Below are 26,666 nucleotides of genomic sequence, written 5' to 3' on the forward strand. Positions count from 1 at the left end.
AGAAAACTAGCTAGTAAGGCAGGAATACCAATCACAGACCACTGTGGCCAGCAGCTGCATGTTTATATAGGGCACCCTCAGGAAGCATGTGACACTGGCACCAAGCAGTACGCAAAACACCTGCATAGTGAAAAGGATCCGCCTACTACTGCATGCCTTGACTATAGGGACAGCCTAATAGACAGGCAATAATACAAAGTATACTAAAGCATTACAGAAACAATTAAATTGTCATAATAGGACAAAAAAAAAAAGTTTACTATTTAAAAAAGAAATTGCATTCATTAGAAAAAAATCCAAAAATATTGGATTCAAAAGTTATTAAAATGAACATATATGCTCACGCAAAATACAATAGTAGAATTGGTTGATTTTCTTTTCCCTATCCCATAAAAATAATAAACATTTATATTTCATATGTACACCAAAATTGTTTTATTAAAGTTATGACTTGTTTAAAAAAAAAACAAGGTCATATAGGGCCACATTGAATGAAAAATGAATTAAAACGTTATGGCTCTTGGAATGATGCGACTTCCAGCTTAGCTCCCCCTCTGTGGAAGAGGTGGGCTGGTCCCACATTCTGCAGCATGGGTGGAGAAGGAAGTTAGAGTCAGTGTAGCTTTCCCCCTGCTAGGGGAAGGCTGTGTAATAGTGCCCAGGAGAACCCCTGCATAGGGAAGACAGCAAGCACCTAGTCTCAGCTGAGACTTGGTCATATACCTAGTCTGAGCACCTTCAGCTCTGCTGGATGAGGAAAGCAGAAACTACAGACAACCTCCAGAGTTCCAGGAAGAAAGCATTCCCTGAGAATTCATCTATGAGACAAGTCCAGAGACCTAGGAGAAGCAAATTCCTCCTCAGCTAGTCTGTCCCCACATAGAAGAAGGTACCAGATAAGTGCAGAAGCTAACCCTGCCATAGTTACAGAGCCACCAAGCAGATGTTTTATCCTGCAAGCTCCACATTTAAATCAGAAGTACTCATTCCTGCTAATGATTGCCAATACCTGCTGGGACCAAGAGACCAAAGCTGTATACCGCTTGGATGAAAGTTATTTCAAGTAAAGAAACGTTTGAACTTCATCTAAAGGTCTGGACATCATTTCTTCAACAAAATTTCTCTATTACTCCTACTATCACTACATTTTAAATTAATTGCAAGTGAACCAGGAGCCCAGCCATACCCAGGTAGGAGACACCATGACACAATTATTACTATACTACAGAGACATTATAGGCCATTACACCACTCTGGCATTCTTAATTTGGGACGTGTGTTATAAGACCTTGGAAGGGCCCTGGGATAGTACCCTGTGCATGCTGCAATTGGCGTCACAAACAAATACAGTATATTATCCACCTAACCCGGACACTGCATTAAAAGTGACGTCAGCGAACCCGTTCCTGGTCACTGCACTTTGTGGGACGTGCTAGGCATTGTGGGTAGTGCAAGGCATTCTGGGAAGGAGAAGCCCCAGTCTTCAGTCTACATACAGACTACTGGACATCAGAAGAGCTGTTCCATGCAGTTCTTCTTCTTAAACTCCATCATCTTTGTGCAGGTACCTGTATATCTAGTGAGTGAGATCTACCTTGTTTCAGGGACATTACGTTATGCAGATCTGTTTAGCTAGGTGTAAGTGTCACTAGGGGAGTTATTTCTGTTGGCTAGACATGCAGTTCTATGTATAGGCAGCCATTTTGGACATCTGCTTTCTCTGTCAATGTATTACTGTACATGCTATTCTATATGTTTTACTTACACACGCCATTTGTATTCTTGTAGTTTTACCAATTCACAATCCTGTTGACCACTAAACAAGTTAGACTACAAAAAACAGTCCTCTTATTTGAAAGACAGGAATGATATATGCTGAATTTCAGACTGCACACTGTGTGCACGTGTATGAAGACAGAACAACCAATATGAAAAAAGGGGTTCAAAAATTAATCTGGAAACTATAAGCCAGTAAGTTCAACCGCTACTGTGGTAATAAATGTAAAAGTTTTCTAAGGTAATCTATTCTGGAGTATATCTATGAAAATAAGTGTATACTGCTGTTTCAGCACAGGTTTGTGAGGGATCATTCCTGTCAAAGTTATCTGATCAACTTCTATGAGGAGGTAAGTTCCAGACTAGACCAGGGCAATGATGTGGATGTTGTGTATCTAGACCTTGCAAGGGTTTTTGGTACTGTACCACATTAAAAAGGTTAGTACATAAAATGAGAATGCTTGGGCTGGGGAAAAACAAGTGTACACGGTTTAACAACTGGTTCCTTGATAGCAAACAGAAGGTGTTGATTGACAGTACATACCCAAATTGGGTCACCATCACTAGTGGGGTACCACAAGAGTGAGTATTGGGCCCTCTTATTTTAAAATTTTTTTTTTTCAAAGTTCTTTTTATTATCATTGTAAATATATAGAACAATACCATGAGTAAATACAGGTTACCAAAGTTACGTATGCAGGTAGAGTCAAATTAGCCGTATACCATAAGGCCGAGGAAACGGTGAAAACTTTACATAATGAGAGCAGCAAGTTGCTGTATACCATATCAAGGAAAAAAATAAATATAAAAAATGTTCACACAGGTAGGTGGAGTTAAAGTAGGTCATGAAATAACAATAAAATGAAATTGCCGTCTTAATTCTTATTATTAGCCTTGCAACTGTAACCGTAACCCAGAAATAGGGAAGAGGGAGAGGGGAAAATTTAGGAGTGAGGGGAGGAAGGGGATGGCTTGTCAGTGTCTAATTTTAGCTGTTTACTTAAGTTAAGAATGGGTTTGTAATCTGATGAAGAAAGAGGAGACAAGAGGTAGGAGTAAGAGGACATGACAGTGAGGTGGGATCTAATTATATATATCCTATAAGTGTGTACATTGGAGGCTACAAGGATTCAAAGTGCCTATATTTTGCCAAGAGGGACTAGGTGCTCTGAAAGAGGGTATGGGATCTTGACTCCCATTCTAGACGATATAGGGAGTCAACCTTTTCTGTCCAATGCGGGAGTGTAGGCGAAGAGTCAGACTTCCAGAATGTGGGAATATTCTGGCAGCCGCTAGGAGATATCTAGCTAATTTTAGCTTACCTTTGGGGATTTTGTTTGCTAATGAATATAGTAAGCAGAGCTCTGGGATCAGAGGTAGGTTAAGGCCGGTGATTGAATTGCTCTGGGATAGAACAGACCTCCAATATGGGATAATTCAGGGGCAAGTCCACCATAGGTGAAAGTGCGTGTCTGGATGTTGTTTGCATCTCCAACAGTTAGAGTCATAGTTGGAATTGTATTTGTGCAATAGTACTGGAGTGAGGTGCCATCTGGTCAATATTCTAAAGTCGCTCTCCTGCATTCTCACACATTTAGAGGTGCGAGGAAGATTTTATGTAAATCATCTTTTGAGAATGTCTTCCCAAGGTCACGTTCCTGGGCTTTAATAAAAGAATGTTCGGTGTCTGAAGGTGGGGAGAGAAGCAGTTTGCATAGGGTCGAGACCACCTTCTTAGGTGTTTTTGATTGAGTGAGAAAGGATTCAAACTGTGTCACTAATCTATTTAGATCTTTTGACGAAAGTATCTGTTTAAAGGAGAGAATGAACTTATTATACAAAAGCTGTGATAATGATGTGCATTTAAGTCATTTCATGAGTGTATTAAGGGAAGGGATTGCTCCAGCCGAGATTAAGGAGTCGATAGTCGAGATGTCGTTTTTTTATTCCATTTGGTATGGTATTATTGTGGGCTCGGTCAGAGCTGTATAATAAGTCTCTGACTTGTAATAACGTAGATGGGAAGGGGGAGCATGTTAAAAGAACATCGCAGAGATTTCAGATTCGTCTGGTCTCAGTTGTAAGCAGGTTTTGTGTTTTAATGGTTACAAAGCTGGGGTGGTCAGAATACACAAAGAATCTGAGTGGATATCCTACTAACTCCTTTTCTATATGGACCTAAAGCTTGTGGGAGGGGCATCTGATCCAGTCAATCCCACCAAATTTAGATGGGAGTTGGGGTGTTGAATATTTGATTCTAGGTTTCTTGTGGTCCCAGATGTATTTAGAGAAAATCTTATTCAGCATAGAATAGAACACATTGGGTATATGTATAGGTAGTGCTTGTAAGAGGTATGTTATTTTAGGTCAGATAAGGCATTTAGCTATGTTTTTATGGCCAAACCATGAAATGGAGTAGGCCACGAGGAAAGAATTTTAGAGATCTCCTGTAAAAGTGGTGGGAAGTAATTTTTATATCGATAAGTAGGTTCAGAGGAGATTTTAATCCCTAAGAATTGTAATTGTGGGTTGGGACCAGTCAAAGGGGGAAGCAGCGGAAAGAGTAGTGCTAATATTTTTAGGAAGAGCTATGTTAAGGACTTGCGATTTACTCATATTCACTTTGAAGTTAGAGATCTGGCTGAATTCTTGAAAAAGGTTTTCTATAATGGGGAGTGAGACAGAAGGGTTGGTCAGCATCCGTAGCAGGTCATCTGTATACGCCGCAGCCCCCTACCGCCACAATCAAACTCCTGTATAAGTTTATCTAGTCTGATTTTTTTGTAGCAATGTTTTCATTGTTAGCACAAAAAGTAGAGGGGATAGAGGACATCCCTGGCGGGTACCATTTGGGATGGGAAACACAGGCGACAGCATATCATTCACCATCACTCTAGCGGTGGGGTCTGTGTACATAGTGAAGATAGAGTCTATGAATATGTGCGGGACTCCAAAGGCCGCCAGCGAGGCTTTGAGGTAGCTCCAGGCCACTCGGTCTAATGCCTTTTCGGCGTCTGTGCTTAACAGTATTAAAGGTCTAGCCGAGGATTTTGAAAAGGCGGTAAGCTGTATGACTCTATATATATTATCTTTTCCCTCTCTTCCAGGCACAAATCCCACTTGGTCTGGAGAGATAAGGGAAAAGAGGGCGTTTTGTAGTCTTTGGGCTAAAATCTTTGTGAATAACTTGAGGTCTACATTTAATAAGGAGATGGGCCTGTAGTTACCACAGTACATTGGGTCTTTGCCCTCTTTATGAATAATGGAGATCTGTGCCGCAAGCGTTTGCCTATGGAATGGAACCGCAGATAAGGTTGAATTATAGAGTTTACCGAGATATGGGAGTAGGGTCTCCAAGCAAGTGGAGTAGTAGAAGAAGGACAAGCCAGGGCCAGGACATTTATTTTTTGGTGAAGTTTTTATTGCATCCTTAATCTCCTGATCTGAGATAGGGGAGCAGAGCTTCTGAGATTGAATAGAGGTTAATTGAGGGAGAGGGATGATAAAAAATGAGATGTTAGGTTTATTTTTGTCTGGAGATCGGTATCCGCCTGGGGTGGTTATATAGTCGAGTGTAGAAGGTGCTAAATTCTTTGGCTATATCTTCTGTTTTATGAAGTAAATTGCCTGCAGAGTCCCTAAGGCCAGTGATAAAAGACTTAGCTTCCCTGTTTTTTATCTGTGACAACATGAATCTGGTCGGTTTATCACCATGTGCATACTGTTTATATTTTACTTAAAAGTAGGCTTTTGCTGAGCTGAGATTAAGGGTATTTTAAAGTTAATCTCGGAGGGACGATAGTTATGCATATTGTGAGGCTAATCGAGATCTCTTATGCAGACACTCGAGGCGTGAGATTTTCTGCTAAAGATCAAAAATCTTCTTGCTTTTCTCTTTATGAACAAATGCTGAGAGGGAAATCAGTTCCTCTCTAACATGAGCTTTATGAGCTTCCCAGAGTGTCTTCAGGGTAACCTCCCCGTTGTCATTAGTCTCAAAGAACTCTGCTAGGCGTTTCTTAATTTTCTCAACATTTTGGGGGGATTTCAGCAGTATATCATTTAATCTCCAGCATGTAGAATTGGTGGGGGAGTAGGGTATTGTGTATATAAGTTCTACGAAAGAGTGATCAGATAAAACTTAGGATTTAATTGGTGAGGACTGACAGTGTTGTATATGGGAGATAGGGATAAATATATAATCAAGTTCTTTGATATGTGTAATGAGGTGTGGAGTAGTGTGTGTAATCTTTATTGGATGGGTGTAGAGCTCTCCAGACATCAGCCAGTTGTAAAGAGCAGAGAAGACGTTTTAGTTTTGCCAAGGCTTGAAACCTTAAGGAGGATCTGCCGTTAGACGTGTCAATTAATGAGTTCATAGCCACATTAAAATCACCGCCCAGGACTAAAGTGCCCTCCGAAAACTGAGAACGTTTTTTAATGACCTCGAGAAGCCAGGGGATCTGTTCTCTGTTAGGTGCGTATAGGTTACCTAGCGTAAACATGGAGCTACCTATTTTGCCTTTTATGAAAAAATTGCGGCCTTCAGAGTCCACACATTTCTCCACTACAGAAAAGGAAATATTTTTGCTACTTCTGTAACTGACACCCTTCGACACACCGCTGTCTGCGCCCGAGTGGTATGTCCAGTTCGGGAGATTGGTGTCTTTAGTAGCTGCCTTTGCATCTGAAAAGGGAATATCTCGTAAACGGCTTTTGCCCCCTTTTATGCCTGGGGTGCCGTTACACCCCATATGAACTTTTAAAGCAATGTAGGATGGAGCGCTCCAGGAATTCAACAACTAATATTTGATATACACACTGAGTGAATGCGGTCAACACAGTCAGCCGGCTGTCCGATACCTCCCCACTAAGCACGTGGGACGCTAACCAGATTCTTTGTACAACACGGTAAACAGCCTGGCATACTAACTTTTAACCACCAAACAAGTGGGACGCTGACCAGACTCTCCGAACCACACAAGTATTAATGCAGGAGAGACAGAGGTAGGATTCATTGAGATAGCGCTTCATGTGGGATGCCGCAGCCGACACCTGACTCCACTCCTGAACAGTGAGTAATAGATACACTGCGCATCTGTGTGGAACATCAATATGAAGGTGGGACCATACACTTATCTAATATAGATCGGCATCCAGAAAGAACCAGTTTTAATTATCAAGTCACATATAAATCTGGAGATATGTCAATAAGATCCGCATAAATATGTACAATCTGTAAATAACATGAATTAACAGCGTTGCCAGATTTATCATAACTGGGACTAAATGAATCAAGCTACTTGATACCATTATCAAAAGTGACTATATACCAGATGTCCAAGATACACATTGTGACATATCATATTGGTATTTCCTCATATTGTGATAACACCTATTGCGATAATATATGAATTACGGTATACAACAGCAGAATTGCCCTGTGGTGGGATACCTTTTCTTCACCAAAGTGACAAACTGCCAAGTGGTGATTTTTTTACTACTCAGTGGCATTCCTAACCTATTTTTTGTATTATATTGTGTATCATTTTTAGCCTTTTTTTTACATTTTTAAGGGATGTAAATAATGTGGTTTTTATGACTAAAATATGTATTCAGAGTGATCCCAGGTGTTGAGTGCCTATCTTTTGGACTATATTAATTGTAACGCAAGGTGATTGGGTGAATCATAATGATAGTGCACCTATTGCATATCAGTAAACGGGAGAGCCACCTTGATATATATATTAGAAATGTGTACTTGAGCAACTTCATACTCTATGTAGGTGGATGATCTAGTTAGATGGAGTATTTCTTCCTTCACTTTGTAGTTGATGAGGCGGCATATTACGTAGAGTGGTGGTTCTCTGTCTTTAGGCTTCCTCCTCAAGGCTTTGTGGGCATGTTCTACAATAATATCATCTGAGTGAGCGTCACCAAGAATAGAGTGGAAGATTTGTTGCACTGTGAAGTGTAGGGTCACAGGTAGCACTGTTTCCGGTAAACCTCTCATTCTCAAATTGTTCCTGCTTGCTTCAAAAGCAGCATTGAGGTATTTTTAATAAGAGGACATGCACTATGTGACTGCTGAACGATATTCACACATGGCTGCTTGTGTATTTTCCAGTTGCTCCACTCTGGAACCTATTTGTTTCACATCTTGTTTTATGTCTTGCAGATCCTTTGAAAGGGGAGCTTAGGGCCTTTGCTAAGGCTCTGTCTAGAGATTTTTGTAGAAAGGAGCGGGAGATTGGAAGCGATTCTGAGTGTAGAGAAGTATCAACATCACTATCCGACTCTGCACCTGTGTCTTCTTGTACCATATTGAGAGGATCTTTGGATGGTGTCAACAATTTAGAGACAGCAGTAATTGGGTTCTTCTTTTTCATCATGTATTTATCCATTTTTCCCCCATGTAAGATTGGATTTGTGCATAATGCTGGGGTCCTTAGGATTTGGATTCCGAATTTTGACCATGGCGACAGGAGAAAGCTAAGAAGCAGTTGCGTCTCTTGTGGGCCGCGTCGTCAGATTACATCAGGTACCACAGACGACAGAGTGCGAAGGGAGAGTAGTTTGCTGCGGGTGACGCAACTTCGCAAAAATTAGGACAGAGTCCTCTAAATGTGATGCAGTTCCTGTGGACTGGTGTGTTAATTTAAAGCACCGGTCCCAGTCCAGAAAAATTGGAGCTTAGCTCCTCAAGGGTGTAGTGTAGAAGGGAGCCTGTTAGCGCTGGAATATAAGGCCTGGTTAGGCTAGGCCAGAGATGTGACTAGATGGGAGTAGGACAGCTGGGGAGGGGGGGGGGGGGGGGTGAAACACCGTGGGCTGGCCTGTATGTAGCACAGAAGGCCACAGAGAGGAAAGTCTAGGCTATGGAGCAGTCCGAGTGGACCGGGGAAGAGACCGCCAAGTATTTCTTTGTTATTTAAGGTCCTCCTCAGGCAGAGCTGCGTGGCGTCTCTCGAATGGCGGCAGGCTGGCAATGATCCTGCAGCTTATATTTTAATACTAACCGCTCTCTGCTAGGTTTAATCGATCGGAGGCCTCCTGTCGCCGACCCCACAAGTCTCAGGAGAGGTCCGGTCTATAGGAGGAGGCTCACCTCTCTCAATGCGGACCGTGTCCCGCTACTTCGGGCTGGGGATCCGGTCTGTCGGCTAGGCCGTCGCGATATCTTGGGATTCTGTGGGTATAGAAAGGCCAGGCTCGGCCGAAGCTGTAGTGGGCAAAGTCCCAAGATGGATTATGGCTGATTGGGATCTGATGTACGTTCGGTAAGGGAAGATGTTCCATCTCCTGTCAGAAGCTGCAAAGATGGCTGTCTGCTCCGCTCCATGGCAAACCATGCCCTCCCGGGCCCTCTTCTTAATATGCTTATTAGTAACCTTGTAGATGGCTTACAGAAGGGATGGCCAACCTGCGGCTCTCCAGCTGTTACAAAACTACAACTCACAGCATGCCCAGACTACCTTCAGCTATCAGCCTACAGCAGTGCATGGTGGGAGTTGTAGTTTTACAACTGTTGGAGAGCCACAGGTTGGCCATCTCTGGTTTACAGAGTAGAATTACAATGTTAAGCATTCAGTTTGGAAAAAAATGCCTTTGGGGTGATCCAATTGCAATGTACAAACATATGAATGGACAGTATAGAGAGATTTTTCTCAATCTATTTATACCCAGGCCTGTAACCATGATAAGGTTTCATGATCATCATCATCAGACAGGGTTTCTTTACTGTAAGAGCAGTGAGACTATAGAACTGTCAGCCAGAGGATGTTGATTGAACCATCTATTCATTATAAAGGCCTAAATATATTCCGAAGATGGGATATTGAAAAAAATCTAAGGATTTATTCTGATTGCCAGATTTGGAGTCAGGAAGTATTCTTCCTCTAATATTGAGTCATTTTCATCTGCCTCCTGAGAGCTTTCACCCTCCTCTGGATCAACACTTAAATGCCTTTTCCAGACTTGTATTATTTGCTTCACTATTTAATCTTAATTCTTTCTACAATGGTAATACAGCTGGACTGTTTTCAACCTTACTGACTGTAAGCATGGGTAGGAGGTTTGCTCACTATAATTTATATATGGAAACAATCTTGGATTGTACAAAAGGAGGAGCAGAATATAAAAAAAAAAAACCTGTTTGCTTTGTTTCCAGAAACAGTGGTGATCCTGTCCATGAGCTGGTCTGGTACTGCACCACAACTCAGTGGGGTCAACTGCAATACCAAACATGGCCAATGGACAAGAATGGCACTGCTTCTGGAAAATAAACTTACCAATTTTTTTCTAACTCTATAAACCCCATTAAAATCATATTAATGCACATCCCACAGCAGATCATTGGAAATTTGTGTGGTCAGATTACAAAACGGCTGCCACTGATAAAAAATAAATCCATCCAACATGCAGCTGTACAATACTAATAGCGGAACAATACCTGGATTGTCATCATATGAAAATTCACCATAAGCAACTGAGAAACCTGTAAGAAGGGGAAGAAGAGAAATACTTGAAGTATCCAATTCCTAAACAGCAAGTCCTCCTAGACAAGCAGCAATGTAAGAGCGTGAGAAGTATCACTGCAGATTGCCATTCAGACATCTGGGAAAGTCTGGAGAGAACTAGAACTAGAATTACACTGCTTGTCTTACATTGTAACATCATACATAAGAAACCACTGAATATGATCTATAAAAGAACTGTTTGTAATAATTCATATACGTACGAACATGTTCAGAATGTTCATACGTACTGTATATGAATTATTTTTGACAAGGCGGAGAACTAGATCTTGGTAGAAGAGAGGGAAAATCTTTCCTAATAATTCCACTTGTGCTGAAATTTGATTAAAAAACAGAAGACACGTAGGAGATTAGACCTGGAGCAGGGATCAGCATCCTTCTGCACTCCAGCTGTGTGAAACTATGACTCCCGGCATGCACACTTGCTTCGCTGTTTTCAGAACTTCCATAGAAGTGAATGGAGCATGACGTGAGTTGTAGTTTCACCACATCTGGAGTGACGAAGGTTGCGGACCCTTGACCTAAAGCATGCAGAGCAATAAATGCATAGTATGCCAACTTACAGGAAAAAAAAAAGATGGCGAATGTATGAAACAGGTAAAAGGGATTTGCGAGATTTACAAAACTTGGGTCACAGACAGAGGATGGTATAAAATAACAAACATTATTTACCTGTTGAATGAGCCAGTTGTCCTCCTCGGCTTTGTTCACACAGCTGCAGTGATGATGTCACGTCACAAACACGTGACCAGGTACCTTGCTGAGGCCAGTGATTGGCTACAGTGGTTACATGTTGTTGATGTGATGTCAGCAATGCAGCCCTATGCAGTATGATGTCAATGCAGCCCTATGATGTGATGTCAGCAATGCAGTACCGATGGGGAGGACCAGAACGGCACCACAATGATGGCTGATTCAATGGGTCAATATTCTTTCTTTTGTCATTTTACTCCATCCTCTTCCTGTGACCCATTTTTTTTTTTTTTTTTCAGGTTATTCAGTTGGAAACAAAGACTATATAATAGAGATCAATATGTACCTTGATATGCATCTCTAGAAACGGTAAAGTCAGGTGATGTGAACAGGTTCCGAAAATTTCTCAGCATGCCCTTAGGAGCGTTCGGAATAGAAGACAGTGGCACAGTCATGAATAGTCCTGGGTATGACAAAGACAAAGTTACTGAAAATGTCTAAAGGGAAATTGGTAGTTCTAAATGAAAAGGAAAAAACATTAAGACTAGGCTGAAAGCAACTTTCTTTACACTGGTAAAGAAGCAAGGGCAGAGGTTCTGCTACACTTTAGGTGCCTCTCTGAAGCTTCTGCCCTTCCTTGACTGATTGGAGCCATGGTGCGAGCAAGAAATTGTCAGTGCTGTGCTTAATGTCTGGAACTGTCAATCTTGAGGCAGGTGGGTGCTTCTTCACCGGCGGGGACAGCCCCCTACAAGTGAAAAAGTCCTGCTGATGATATGAATGGGTTCATTAGAATTGATTCACTATTCCCCAATATTTATATATAATCAATTCAACCTGCCTCTCTATAATTCCGACATCTTATGTACATTGTCTTGGATATACGGAAGACCTGCCTGCAAGGTACCACAAAAAGTGGCAATAGTGATAAAACTGCACATGGGCAGAAAAAAAATAATATATAGCCCAACATTGTATATATGTATAGATATATATATATATATATATATATATATATATATATAAAAAACACAAAGAAAATAGCAGCAGCACTACTTAACTGGTGGAGCCGAGTGCAAAAAATCCTCTGACCTTAGGCTGTCGGGTCAATTTGTTATAGATTTTTCAAAGAAGAGGCAGCACTCCAAAATACGGTGAAAAACGACCCTCTTTATTTCCCATATCTCATTAACACTCAAACACATAGGGGTTCTAGAAAAAAAAAAAAAAAAAAAAGACCTGTAGTCCACTTCACTTGGTTGGACAGGACTGAGTAGCTTCACCTGGTTTAACCAGGAGAAGTATTTTTCATTCATTTAATGGGCCAGGTGAGATGACTATGCAGGAATCTGGCCATGTCAATCAAGGAGATGGGGCTGGCAGAGGAAGCAGAAGGTGCAAGGGTGCATTTTCTCCAGAATAAGGCCTCATGCACACAACCGTGCCGTTTTTTGTGGTCCGCAAACGGCGGATCCGCCAAAAAAAAGGAAACCGTCCATGTGCCTTCCGCAATTTGCGGAACAGAACTTGCGGCCCATTGTAGAAATGCATATAGGACATGCTATATTTAGTTTGCGGGGCCACGGAACGGTGCAACGAATGCGGACAGCACACGGAGTGCTGTCCGCATCTTTTGCGGCCCCATTGAAGTGAATGGGGTTGTGTGCATGAGGCCTTAAGCAACATATGAAGGGTGAAAGGTATAATTACATCCAGTTGAGCTAGCCCTACAAGGCAATGTGGTTTACCAGTGACTTTCCCAGTGAAAAAGTATCTTTAGAAGTGAACTGGGACTGATTGTGCTGATGCCAGTTTTCCATTTTTACTTATCAGGAAAGGCAGGGGATTGAACTCTTGCTACAAGGTCACCCCACATATTATAGGGGAAGCCTTCAAGCAAAAATGGATTTTAATTAATATTATTTACCTATAAAATGTAATGTCCTACATATAAGGCTACTTTCACACTAGCTGTTCACCCTGTCGGATCCGTCCTGAAGCTATTTCGCCGTGCCGCCGCTCCGTCCCCATTGACTATAATGGGGACTGGGGCAGAGCTCCGGCGTAGCACGGCAGTTCGCGGTGAGAGGCCGCCGGACTAAAAAGTCGGACATGCAGTACTTTTAGTCCGGCGGCCTTTCGCCGTGCACTGCCGTGCTGCGCCGGAGCTCTGCCCTGTCCCCATTATAGTCAATGGGGACAGAACAGTGGTCCGGCGGCACGGCGAAATAGCGGCAGGTCGGATCCGACAGGGTGAACAGCCTGTCGGATGCGGCCTGCCGCTAGTCTGAAAGTACCCTTATGTATGTACTATGTGAGAATGGAAAGCAGGCAAAGGAAACCAACTTACCATCAAAATAGAAGCCAGTTGGTGCTCCTGCTAATAGAGTCCCAGTCTGCAGAAGAGAAACCAGGATCCTTATGGTGAATAGTTCCAAACAATTGACTTTTTAAGTCTTTCCCTCTATCTAAATTAGAACATCAGTGAAATCAGTTTCTGGCTTCTGGTCCTCACCGCCTTCTGTGTCAGATCATTGATGGCATTTATCATGTAGATAACGTTAGTACAAGGCACTAATGTATTGTGATTGTCCATATTGCTTCATACATTCATAGTAAATCCATTCTGTTAGGCCTCTTTCACACGAACGATACGGATTGAAGTCCGGGTGCGTTCAGTGAAACTCGCACCATTTTGCAAGCAAGTTCAGTCAGTTTTGTGTGCGATTGCGTCTAGTTTTTTCTGCGCGGGTGCAATACGTTTTGATGCCTTTTTCACGCGCGTGATAAAAAGCTGAAGGTTTACAAACAACATCTCTTAGCAACCATCAGTGAAAAACGCATTGCATCCGCACTTGCTTCCGGATGCAATGCGTTTTTCACTGAAGCCCCATTCACTTCTATGGGGCCAGGGCTGTGTGAAAAACGCAAAATATAGAACACACTGCGATTCTCATGCAACGCAGAACTGATGTGTGAAAAAAACACTCATGTACACAGACCCATTGAAATGAATGGGTCAGGATTCAGTGCGGGTGCAATGCGTTCACGTCACGCATTGCACCCACGCGGAAAACTCGCTCGCGTGAAAGGGGCCTTAGGGATATAGTTACTGTGCCTCGGTAGTAAAGGTAGGTGTAATATATCACCGTGTGCATCACTGTCAGTGCACCGACATTCATAGTTAATACGTTCTGTCAGTTACTGTGACTCAAAGAAAAAAATGGGGGTTATTCAGCACATCCCAATGTGCAGGTGCACATCACCATGGCTAAAAGCACAAAAGCAGAAACAAACACAATGCAACAGCACTCTGCAAACACAAATAACATAAGTAAGTGTAATAGTGCCATACTCCCTATAGAAAATGTACTAAAGCTAATGCTACATTATAAATGTGAGATTCTTGGCAAATACATTTTGTACACAATTGTCTGCCAACTGCAATGCCTCCCCAAATGCCTGGGCCCCCTCACACAGATTGTACTTTCCATTCACGCGTCGCGGCCGCCGCTGCATCTCCCCGTCGCACGGATGAAAACACCTGGCACCTGGGGGGGGCAGCCAATAGCAGGGCACGATGGGAACGAGCCTCCCTAGCATCGTGGGTGACGCTAGGGAGGCTTGTTCCTGTCACGCCCTGTTATTGTCTAACCCCCCCCTTTCCCCACCGGTGTGGTTATATAGATGTGCACTTTTAAAAAGCGTGCTTGTAAGTATAATAAGGTGCATTAATTACCTTGAAGTTGCGGTGCTACACCATTGTTTTTTTCCCTTGCTTTCTAATGATACATATGGAGAAGAGGTCTGATTAAAGGAGAGAAAGCGGTGTGAAGTGAAAAACATACTGGAAGGAAGTCTCGGTGTAATGGAAGGAGTGTGGATCTAGTAAGTAAAATATTGTGTGTGCAGCATATATTTTTAATGCTATATTACACTATCGGAGGCTTTATGTCCTTCTCTGAATGAGACGCAGTGTTTAAAATTTGTGAGAAGAATCATGACTGACAGCGGTGGAGGGAGATCAGTTACAACCCCCGACTGATGCAGCACGGATCAAGAGTATACTATAGTGACTGTTTGGGGAAATGGACCTGCCCTCTTGTTGATCCAGCGACGCTTCTATATGGGCCTTAAAATAAGGAAATCTATTGTTTATATATATTAAAACCACTGGGTCCCCGGTCCCATGTATAAGCGGAGTGGTAGTGTGCATGTGTGTCTTCAAGACGGAAGAAAAAGCCAAGATAATTACCGATCTTGAAGATAATCCCCCTTATTCTACCTGTCTTCCAGCTCATATAATATTAAGGACTCTGTTTCTTTCCGAAAGAGGAGAAAGCACGCTTTGATCCAGATTTACTGTGCTGCCATGCATCATTAATAGGACCTGGAGCAGGGCAACACGGGTAGTAAGGGTGCCATCAATGCACATTAGAGCTCGGAAGTTACAGCTCACTTTTAATTGCGTAAATAAAATTCACATCTAGTATTCAGGAGTAGAAAAAAACACTATGAGGAGTATGCATCATGGTCTTTGCACCCGAAAAGTGGCATCATTTCTTATGCCGCTAACAGCATAAAAATAAAAAAAAGTGGGCAGAGCTTAGTGGGGAGGGGTGTGGCCTCCAACTGCCTGACAAATTTGCTGGTGTAAATTATAGCCCAAACCAAAGACACCTCATATAGCTGGAACAGGTTTGATTTTCTAGTATATAGCCTGTGCATTTTAAGAAATCTGTTGCATCTCCATTTGCATCAGTCTTCGTAAGTTCCTCCCTATTTCTTCAAAACGGCATAAAACAGCACATATAAGGTGTTGCTGGAATCGCCTAAGGGTGGGAATTAAGAGGAGGTCTTTTTGGCAGGAAGCTGGAGATATGCTTTAAATTGTGGTAGCACGGTAGAAGAGAAAACACTTGCTTATGGTTTCCCCCACAGATCACACATGTCTCAGGGTCTCTGCTAACATAAAAAGAATGTTCAAAGCAAAACTGTGACAGACACTGAAGTGAAGGTGAGAGGAGCACCCTGGGCATACCTGATACACCTTGTAATGCAGGACCTGAGAGGCCCCTTGGGCCCTGCACATCTTCACAATAACTCACCTTGCTTATTTCTGCACTGAATCCAAGCTCACAGTCACGTGTATCATTCTCTGTGCAATGTAAGGACAATGTATGTATTAATACACACTGACTGCAATTTTCCATTCCGCTGTGCCTATATTATATATATATTGACAGTGCTTATCAGCATCTGCCATTGTTCACAACAGCCAGTTACGGCATCTAAAGGTGGCCATTTACTAAGAGGGAAATCTAACCTAGAAATTGACAATTTAGGCCTCACACACATGACACATACTCAAAATTGGGATCTGCAAAATACATGTGACGTCCATGTTGCATCTATAATTTTTATGGACCCACTGAAGTGATGGTCCGCCTTTTGCGGCCAAGAATTGGTCATGTTCTATCTCTTGCGGAATGGACATACTCATGTGGAAATCACATGGATCATCCATGTGCTTTCCACATCCATATGTCCGTTCCACAAAAAGATACAACATGTCCTATACTCAGCTGCAGAATGTGGACCATTGACCCACTGAAATAACGGATGCAACACGGATGTCACATGGACATCATCCGTATTTTGTGAATACACATTTTGCAGATGACAAAATACATCCGCGCGTGTGCACGAGGCCCTAGGATATGTCCACACCGGATTGAAACGCTGTGAATTTGCTGCCACGTAATTGTGTGCAACAAATCAGATGTTTTACAGTAGCAGCAAAGTAGATGGGATTCATCCATGTGTTGAGGTGCAGATTTTAAATCCACAGCATGTCAATTTATGTGGCGGATTTTCACTGCAGATCTCACCCTTGGAATTGCACAGGGTGAAATATGCAGCAAATCTGCGGCAAAATCTGCAACAAATCTACAATATTATTGTGGATTTATCCGCCACAAATCACAACCCATGTGGGCACACCCTTAGGAAACTCTGCGTCCGAACAACATCACACAGTTACAATCTCTATAAAATTCTGAGCAACTTTACAAATACTGTACGTATCTTGTACAGATCTGTACAAGTGGAGAAACCACTATCAGTTTCCAAAGGCAGCTAGCTGAATTTTGAAAGCAGCTATACACAGAGAAAAAGATGTAAAACAATTTGCTTTAGGACAACAGAGCAGCAGATTATCGGGAAGGAAGCATTCCTTCCCAACAGTCTGCTGATCACTGGTGGAGGAGACCTCTGCTGGTGGAGACCAGAGTATGGGGAGGAGTGATCGCTAATGCCATCCCTCTTCCTCATAATGATACGCAAAAATCTAACGTTTCGCTCGTTCATTGTGTAATTGGCGGTACATTTACACCGCCAGATAATCGCTAACGAGCGTGTAAAGGGCCCTCAGGAATGACACAGCAAGGTCAAGAAGTTGCTGCTGAACATGTAAAGCATATACGTTTTTTGGGTATTATAAGTATTACATCAGTCGTACTATATTTCCTTAAGGCGTAGGTATGCTCTACAGTGAGCTCTCGACATGGAGCAAATTCATAGCTGTTCTTCAGATCCGTAGTCAAGTAACAGGCTCCAGTGGGCGTTTTCCCAGACTGATTAAATCTATCTGTATTAATCTGAAATGTAAAATGCTGCAAGGGGGCACAAGCCTGTAAGCAAAAAGTGAGAGAATATGTTGAGAGAAATCATACAAACATTTATAGATCATCTGTCAGCAGGATTAACCCGATTAAACCGGGTATAATGTCTGGTAGGGTTGATACTGATGAATAAAATGACCCCTCTCTTGTTCAAATCTGTGGCCCCATTTTTGAGAAATGCGTGTTTTATTGCATATGGTAATGAGGCCTTCACCGAGGGGGTGGGTCTAGCCCCTTGGAGCACCTCTTCATCTCGGCCATCTCCCCTTTGCCACTACTCTCTCCCTTTGAGCGACAGGGCCAAGCATCCTCACTGTCTTTTACCATACACTGCACATCTCAAATGGCTTACCCTGATGCCAAGTTCCGAACTGCGCATGCGCCAATTGTACATTTATCAGTGCATTTGCAGGATTCCAGGGGCAGTAAGACAGTGATGATGCCTGGCCCCGTCACTCAAGGCAAGAGTGGAGTGGCCAAGGAGGGAAGGCAGAGCTGGCACTCTGAGAGGCTTGGTCTTAGCATATATAAACAAGGGAGTGGGATTTTCCTAGAAATTTTAGTGCCAAACTTAAGAAAAACATGCTAGGATATGCCGTTATCTTCTAGGGTGTCAGAGGTTTGACCTGCACAACAAAAGATTCTTAGATAGAGCTGCAGAACTAGATAAAGCACAGCAATCCCTACAGATCTGTAGGAACTGCAACACAGACCTCAGAAACCACTCCCGGTTAAGAGCATGGTTGGGAGCAGAGCACTGTCTAAAAAAGCTGATGACCCAGTGATATGCCACCATTGTGTGAAACCATTTAACCCTTTCCTGAGGAAGCGATTTTCTGTTTTTCACCCCCTGCCTTCATGGAGCCATAACTTTTTTATTTTTCCATTCACATTGTCGTGTGTTACAAATGGGGTGGAATTGAAAAAAAAAAGAGAACACAATTCCGCCACAGTTCCACAGTTTTATGGGTTTTGTTTTTATGGCATTCTCTATGAGGTAAAACTGACCTGTGCCCTTCATTCTGTGGGTCAATACGATTACAACAATACCACATTTGTATCATTTTTCATGTAAAAAAATAAAAGCTTTAGAAAAAATTATTTCCAGGGCGTCCTCCATGACAGCACCACATGGAAGATTTCTCCCCGCCCACTATTGGGACAGGAAACAGAGAGACGTTAAAAGTTCCCCCCCACCCCACACACACCAGTGTTTCTCCTGTCCCAATAATGGATGGGGCAGAGATGAGGTCTCTGGAATTTTTTGGACCAGGGCAGAGGTCGGGATCGGAGGGCATGTTCCTCTCCTTCCTCCTACTCCCGGCTAAAACCTCCAAAACTGGGGGTCCCTTAGCCTCCCCAGCCCTTCCGGTACCTGTCGGCCATGTGGCTGAATTCCAGGTCAGAATATACTGCCGCGGGCGGGGGGATTGGTAGTCGCAACCCTGGTGGGGCTTTGGGTTCCAGACTCGCTCCTCTTGGAGGCCGCAGGTGTCAGGAACGTAGCGCGTCTGACGTCACTTCCGCCGAAGTAAGGGCAACCGGAAGTAAGATGGCGGCGCCCATAATGGATTCCTTCAGTGGTTGGAGTGCATGTGCGTTCCACACAGATGCCTGAAAACAAGATGTTGGCGCCCTACAGCTGTTCTCATGGAGTAGGACGATTAAGGCCTGTCTTACCGGCCTCGCGTCCCATCCGGTTGACTCTCTTAGGATGAGTCCCAGAAAGGAAGAGGAGGAGTATCGTAGCAACAGGAGGGGTAAGTGCCAAGGGCATTTAAACATTAAGAGGGTTAGCAACAGGGTCCTTACATATGGATTCCTCCAGCTCTATTAGGAGAGAGCAGTCCCCAGAGCCTCCTGTCCAGGGTCATGTGAGTAGGAAAACCAGACTTGGGTTTTAAGAAAAAAAAAATTTCTAAAAAAATTGCTCGTCATGTTTCCTAGGGGGAAAAAGAGACTACTCATAAGGTGGAACCTAAAAGGAAGCCTAAAAGATGTGCTACCTGCAACAAAAGACTTCAGGATACATACGCAAAAAACTTATGCGATGATTTTATCAATAAAATAATCTAAGAAGAACAGCCTCCTCTCTTAACGGACCTTAGAGCCATTATAAGGGAAGAAATAAAAGCATCTGTGACATCCCTTGTACCCCCTCCTGTTATCGGTCATAACCCGAGAGCTAAGAGACCTAGAGAGGTCTTAGATTCCGAGTCAGAGAATATGGAGGCACAATATACTGAGTTGGATGAGGGGGATGAAGAATAATTAGATTCTTTACCCTCCACGTCCTATGATGAGCAGCGGAAATACTGCTTCTCATCTGATGATATGGACTCTCTTCTTACTGCCGTTCGGGAAACTATGGACATAGAAGACGAACAAAAAAGAGCCATTCAGGATGAAATGTTTGCAGGTTTAATAGCAAAAAAGAGAAAGATTTTCCCTATAAATTCTAGTCTAAAACAAATTATTTTAGAAGAATGGGAAGATGTGGAAAAGAGACTCTTTATTCCCAGAGAATTTAGGAATCGCCTAGCCTTTGATAAAGAGGAGCCAAATTTGTGGGAGGAAATTCCAAAAATAGATACTCCTGTGGCCAGGGTGGCTAGAAAAACGTCTATTCCCTTTGAAGATTCATCTCAGCTAAAAGAACCAATGGATCATAAGGCAGACGGTCTCTTGAGAATAACGTGGGACACATCAGCAGCCGCTGACCACAGTGGCAAGGTCCATGCTTTTGTGGTTGTCCCAGTTGGAAAACCATTTAAAATTGGGGACTCCCAGGGAGTATATACTGGAATCTATTCCTCTCCTAAAAATGGCGACTGCATTCGTAGCAGATTCATTGGCAGAGTCAGTCAGGTTTGCGGCAAAAAACTGAGCACTTCTGAATACAGCAAGAACAGCCTTATGGTTAAAAAATTGGTTGGACGACCTAGTGTCTAAAAATAAATTATGCGTGATTACTTTCTCAGGGTCTTATGTTTTCGGCCTGGTATTAGATAAAATCTTTGAAAAGGCCTCAGACAAAAAGAAAGCCTGTGGGCGCTTCAAATCATACAAGAAGGCTACAAAATAGAATTTTTGTCAGTTCCTCCACAAAAATATGTGCTAACTTGGTACGGAGAAAATACAACTCAAAGAAATCTGATAGAAGACATTAAAAAATTAAAAAATCTGGGTGCAGTTATTCAGGTCCCAAAACATCAAGAGGGCAAGAAAACCGGATGGATCTTTCAGAACCATAATAAATTTGAAACCTCTGAACAGATCAATAAAATATCGACTCTTCAAGATGCAGTCTATCAGATCGACCACACCTCTAATTCCTCCAGGAGCGGTAATGTGCACCCTAGATCTGAAGAATGCATATTACCATGTGTCAATTCACCCAGATCACCAAAAATACTTAAGATTTCCGATAAGGGAAGAAGGCAGAGTGAATCATTACCAATTCCAATGTCTTCCATTTCGAATATCATCGGCCCCTCAGGTATTGACAAAATTAATCATAGAGATTGTAGCTTTTCTTAGGATGAAAGGAATAAAAATCCTACCATATCTGTACGACTTTCTTCAAATCACAGACTCAGTGCAGATGTTAATCGATCATACTCAGACTGTGATCTCTCTACTGCAAGACCTAGGTTGGATCCTAAATTGGGAAAAATCTGACCTGACACCCAAATTTTCTTAGTAACTGTACTAGACTTGAGTTTTTTCAAAATAAATCAGTTGTACAATCAGAGAGGCAATGAGCATCGTAGGCCTGATGACAGCTTGTATCATGACAGTTCCATGGAGCCAGTATCACACAAGATCATATCAGAAGATGATCCTCTCTGTTTGGGATGGGAACCATCAGTCCCTAAATCAGAAAATTCTAATAAAAGACGACGCTCGGAAGTCTCTGAAATGGTCGAAGAATATGGACAACCTGTCAAATGGATTTCCCTGGAACCTAAGCCCCTATACTGTTGTAACAACAGATGCCAGTCAGCAGGGATGGGGGGCAAAGATTGGAAATCATTGCTTCCAAGGAACTTGGAAATTACCGAGAACTCCGAGCAGTCTGGGAGACTATGCAACAAGGTCAGGATCTTCTGCTGGGCCAGCACCAGGTGGGGGGGGGGGGCAAGATACCCTCTGCTTCAGAGTCTTTCCAACAGGATTTTCTCTTGGCCAGAGGGAAAAATACTATCAATTTCAGCGGTTCACCTAAAAGGGTCAAAAAATAAATCAGCAGATTTTCTCAGCAGGCATTACCTAGACCCAAGTGAGTGTTCCCTAAACAAAAAGTTTTTGGGGGATTTGATAGCAAAGTGGGGATATCCCGAAATAGACCACACAGAAAAATGCTCTAACACATTTCTTCTTCTCCCAGGATCTAGAAGACAATCCGACTGCGGTAGATGCCTTGTCCCAGAGATGGGATATGAAGCTGGCTTATGCTTTTCCCCCTTCCATCTGATTCCGGCTATTCTCAGAAAGATCAGGATAGGGTCATCAAAAGTGATTTTTATAGCCCAGTTCTGGCCGAAACAAGCGTGGTTTCCTGTCCTAACCTCGTTGGCCTTGGAAATCCGACAACTCTTCCCCTGAGACCAGATCTTCTGTCTCAGGGTTCAATTTGGAACCCGGAAATAAGCAGGCTAAAGTTAACCGCGTGGCTTCTGAAAGGGACTTATTAAAATTACAGGGGTTTTCGGACGATGTGATATTAACCCTTCAAAAAGGCCATAAAACCTCTGCCATCTATAATAAAATTTGGAAGAAATTCTGCTCATGGATAGCTTTAAGTAACGGAAATCCGCTGCTTCCGGGTTTGGGGGAAATCCTGAACTTTCTACAAGATGGCTTTGATAGGGGTCTTAGACCAAGCACCCTAAAAGTCCGGATAGCAGCCTTGAGCTGGTTTCTAAACTGTTCCATGGCAGAAAATAGATGGATAAGCAGGTTTATAAAAGCAACCACATGGATTAGGCCAACTCTAAAATCCTCAGTCCCACCTTGGGACCTGACAATAGTTCTCAATGGTTTAAAAAAAGGAACCCTTTGAACCTATGCAAGATAGCTCTTTGAAACATCTATCCCAAAAAACGGTCTTCTTAGTGGCAATTACATCGGCCCGTAGGTTAGGTGAAATTCAAGCTTTAACCACCCGAGAAGCTTACCTTAAAATTTTAAAAGATAGGGTTATCCCTAGACTAGATCCAACCTTCTTACCAAAGGTAGTTTCTACGTTCCATCTAAATCAGGAAATTATACTACCTACCTTTTGTGCGGATCCCAAAAATGACAGGGATAAAAAGCTTCCACTAGATGTCAGACGTTCTCTTCTTATCTATTTAGAAGCTACCAGTGGATTTAGACAGGACTCTAATCTATTCATACAATTTGCCAGCCGAAACAAGGGCAGGAAAACTTCAAAGACAACGTTAGCCAGGTGGATAAAATCGGCAATTAAGCCCATTCCACTAGAGCAGTTGCAGCTTCGTGGGCAAAACACGCAGAAGCTTTTATTGACCAGATTTGCAAGGTGGCTACATGGTCAAATTCTCATACCATTTGCAAACACTATAGATTAGATATTGCAGGAAACCATGACTAGAGGTTTGGATGGAAAGTTCTCCAAGCCGTGGTCCCTCCCTAGGTCTGTATATTAATATGGTATTACTCCATGTGGTGCTGTCATGGAGGACGTCCTGGAAAGTAAGAATTAGTCTTACCGGTAATTGTATTTCCAGGAGTCTGACATGACAGCACCCGGAGTTTCCTCCCCATTATTATTCTTCTATTATTTTGTTTAAGGGGTTACTGTAAGATATCCATTATTGGGAAATCATTTAGAAAACACTGGTGTGTGTGGGGTGGGGGGGAACTTTTAACCTCTCTCTTTTTCCTGTCCCAATAGTGGGCGGGGAGACATCCTCCATGTGGTGCTGTCATGTTGGACTCCTGGAAATACAATTACCGGTAAGACTAATTCTTACTTTTTTGCTTTTCATTGCAATATTTTAATCCACATATTTATGTCTGTGGAGCTGTATAAGGGCTCATTTTTTGTGGGGTGATCTTTAGTTTTCAGTGATACCATTTTGGGGTGTATAACTTTTTGATTACATTTTATTAATTACATTTTTGGAGGGAGGTGAAGCAACAAAAAAACTGCTAATTGGCTACTTGATGCTTGAACCCCATTAGTATACACCATATGATATGCATCATACCAGAATGTTTCTGTCCCATGTTCTTACTGTTGCTCCAAGCCACTGGTCAGACTTGAATATCTGTACCACATGATTCTTAGTGTCAATTATGTCACCTATGGGATAAACACAACAATTTAAGCTGCAGGATAAAGAAGCTGAAATAAATGTCTTCAACCTCGACTGCAATGAGTGGAGTAGACCTGGCCCTCATGTTATGTTATGGCCTTGTACAATCTCAGGGTTTAAAGCAGCAGTACTAGGGCACCCATACACTTCTATTGGTCTGTACCATACCTCTATATCTCTCCAAAGTCATAAATAGACTCCTTCCCAAATATCAAGATATTATACAGTTATTCTCCTCTAGAATCATGGTGGATCTGCATGGACTCCATAAAAAAGATGATGAAAGCTTACCACAGAAACATCACAATTGTTCAGCTGACAGCCATCTTTAAAGGGGGTTTTCTCATCTGAGACAATGGGGGCATATCGCTAGGATACTCCATTCCAGCCACCACCAAGCTCTCTCCCCATGGAAGTGAATAGGAGTGCACCATGCATACACGGCCACCACTCCCGTTCACATCTATGGGCCTGACAGAAATAGCCGAGCCAGCACTTGGCTATTTTCGGCAGATCCCATGGAAATGAATGGAGGGTGGCTTCGCATGTGCAGTGCGCCCTCCACCACTTTCTAGGCTCTGTTTAGGAGATAGGTAAAGGTCCCACCTCTGGGACCTTTACCTATCAGACAATGGGGGTATATCCTAGCGATATGCCTCCACTGTCTCAGATGAGAACATAACAGTTGTTATTGGATGTGTCAGCGAAATCACCCCAATGCCGTTAGGAAATAATTTAGGTTAAGGCCCAGGCCTCCCAGTCTGCCAGACGGTTCCCAATTAGATGCAGCGTCCTAAAGAGCAAGACTTGAGGCACAGACACTGTGTGATTCAAACTTACTCTGACTTATTGAAGACAACTACAAAACCTTTATAGTTGTTCAGAGTATTCAAAAGTGTCCAATTAAATCTCTTAGAAAACAGCCAGAATGCTGAGCTATTGAGCCAATCACCAGTCTTACAAAAAGAACCATTAGAAAAATATGGCACATAACACATTATGACCTCAGCTTCTTGGAATGTGCAAGCTTCTACTTCTTGAGATAAGACTTGACCATCAGAACTACTGGTCTCAGCCAACACTAAGTTCCATAAGGTACAAGAGAAGGATACAAAATGGAGTAGAGCATGTGTACAAATGGGTGATGAGAATTTAGCCAAGTTGTCCTCACTAACAGATGTTATGTATCTGTGGAGGGATGGAGATAAGTGGCTGCCAGGTAAGACTGAAACTACTTATTTCAGGGGGGAAAAACAGGACAGGATAAGTTGGCTTTCTGAATATATGAGGTTGTTGCAAGATGTCTTTTAAACTCTATGATCTGTCAGTATACTTTTCATAATAAATTTAAATAGTCAGCAATCATCATTACAAAGATGTCCAAATGTGTGAATCTAATACTTTCTATATGTGGGAAATTGCTTTCAGACAGAACATAATTAAATGACATGTATATTGTATTAATGCTGCAAAGCAGTGCCTCCTATCACATAATATAATTTATGGTGCTGCTATCCTCATATCTGAATCACTGGTTTAGAACAATATGGAGCAAGGTAGGCAAGCAAAAAAGTCACTGAATCTATTAATATACCCTATCTAAAACATAGCATTTATTGATAATCATTAAAACTTCTATATCTATTCCCACAAAAAGATAAATAATAAAGGAAGCGCGATAAATGTTTGGGATGATTTCACACAATTAGGCTACATGCACACGAACGTTGTTTGTTTGTAGGTCTACACAACGACATGTGACACATAGGGCACAACTACACTGCACCAATGTCGCGCGACAATTTTTATAATGATAGTCTATGGTGTCGCACTGCAACAGTCGCAAAAAATCCATTCAAAAATTGATTTTTCTGCGACTGTCGTGTCACAGTCGCAGCATGTCGCAGTGTGACACCATAGACCAGTGATGGCGAACCTTTAACAGACCGAGTGCGCAAACTGCAACATAAACCCACTTATTTATCGCAAAGTGCCAACACAGCAATTTACCTTTAATACTACAGTCCAATATAGTGTATCTTCCATGTACTTTATCATTTATTTACAATATCCTGCCTACATTCAGTGCGCTGCCTGTGCTGTTCATAGTGTGCCCTGTGCTGATGAATGGCAGATAAAGTCTAAGGCATATTGGTACACCATAGACTTTTTCCAGGGTGTGGGTGCCCACAGAGAGGGCTCTGAGTGCCGCCTCTGGCACCCGTGCCATAGGTTCGCCATCACTGCCATAGACTATCATTATAAAAATTGTAGAGTTACATCGGTGCAGTGTAGTTGTCGGCATGTAGACCTAGCCTTAGTCGAACAAAATGACCATCAAGATAGATATTACCACATTTTTCATTACTCACGGTCCTGAAGATTTGAATAGCAGGAAAGATGGCAGACACCAGGTCCTTTGCTTCAGTCAAAGCTTGATTATCATGGCCCGTGTCATGGGATTTATTGCTTTGGGGATTCTTTACTGGTTTGGTGTGGACCGGTGTTAGGGATTCCGGCTGGGTCACAGAGGCTGGAGACAAAATATACTGTATCCACTTTTAGGCATATGGGAATCTGTCCCTCAATCACTATCCTATCCCTGCCTAAAAGAGAAGTAATCACCCTGAAAG

The 26,666-nt window shown here is 42.5% G+C and overlaps 1 protein-coding gene across 2 annotated transcripts in view; it reads right to left on the reverse strand.

Annotated features, from left to right (window-relative positions):
- ITGA2B (integrin subunit alpha 2b) overlaps nt 1-26,666 on the reverse strand; it is a 78,792-nt gene that overhangs the window by 45,055 nt on the left and 7,071 nt on the right. For both annotated transcript variants that reach the window (XM_044296448.1, XM_044296447.1), the window contains exons 4-9: nt 23,926-24,020; nt 17,527-17,698; nt 16,115-16,164; nt 13,357-13,402; nt 11,353-11,469; nt 10,229-10,273 (exon numbers count right to left, since the gene is read on the reverse strand). In XM_044296448.1, coding sequence (XP_044152383.1) covers nt 10,229-10,273; nt 11,353-11,469; nt 13,357-13,402; nt 16,115-16,164; nt 17,527-17,698; nt 23,926-24,020 — 525 coding nt within the window. The remainder of the gene's footprint in view (nt 1-10,228; nt 10,274-11,352; nt 11,470-13,356; nt 13,403-16,114; nt 16,165-17,526; nt 17,699-23,925; nt 24,021-26,666) is intronic.

Source organism: Bufo gargarizans, chromosome 6 (assembly GCF_014858855.1).
Source record: "Bufo gargarizans isolate SCDJY-AF-19 chromosome 6, ASM1485885v1, whole genome shotgun sequence".
Taxonomy (NCBI): Eukaryota; Metazoa; Chordata; class Amphibia; order Anura; family Bufonidae; genus Bufo; species Bufo gargarizans.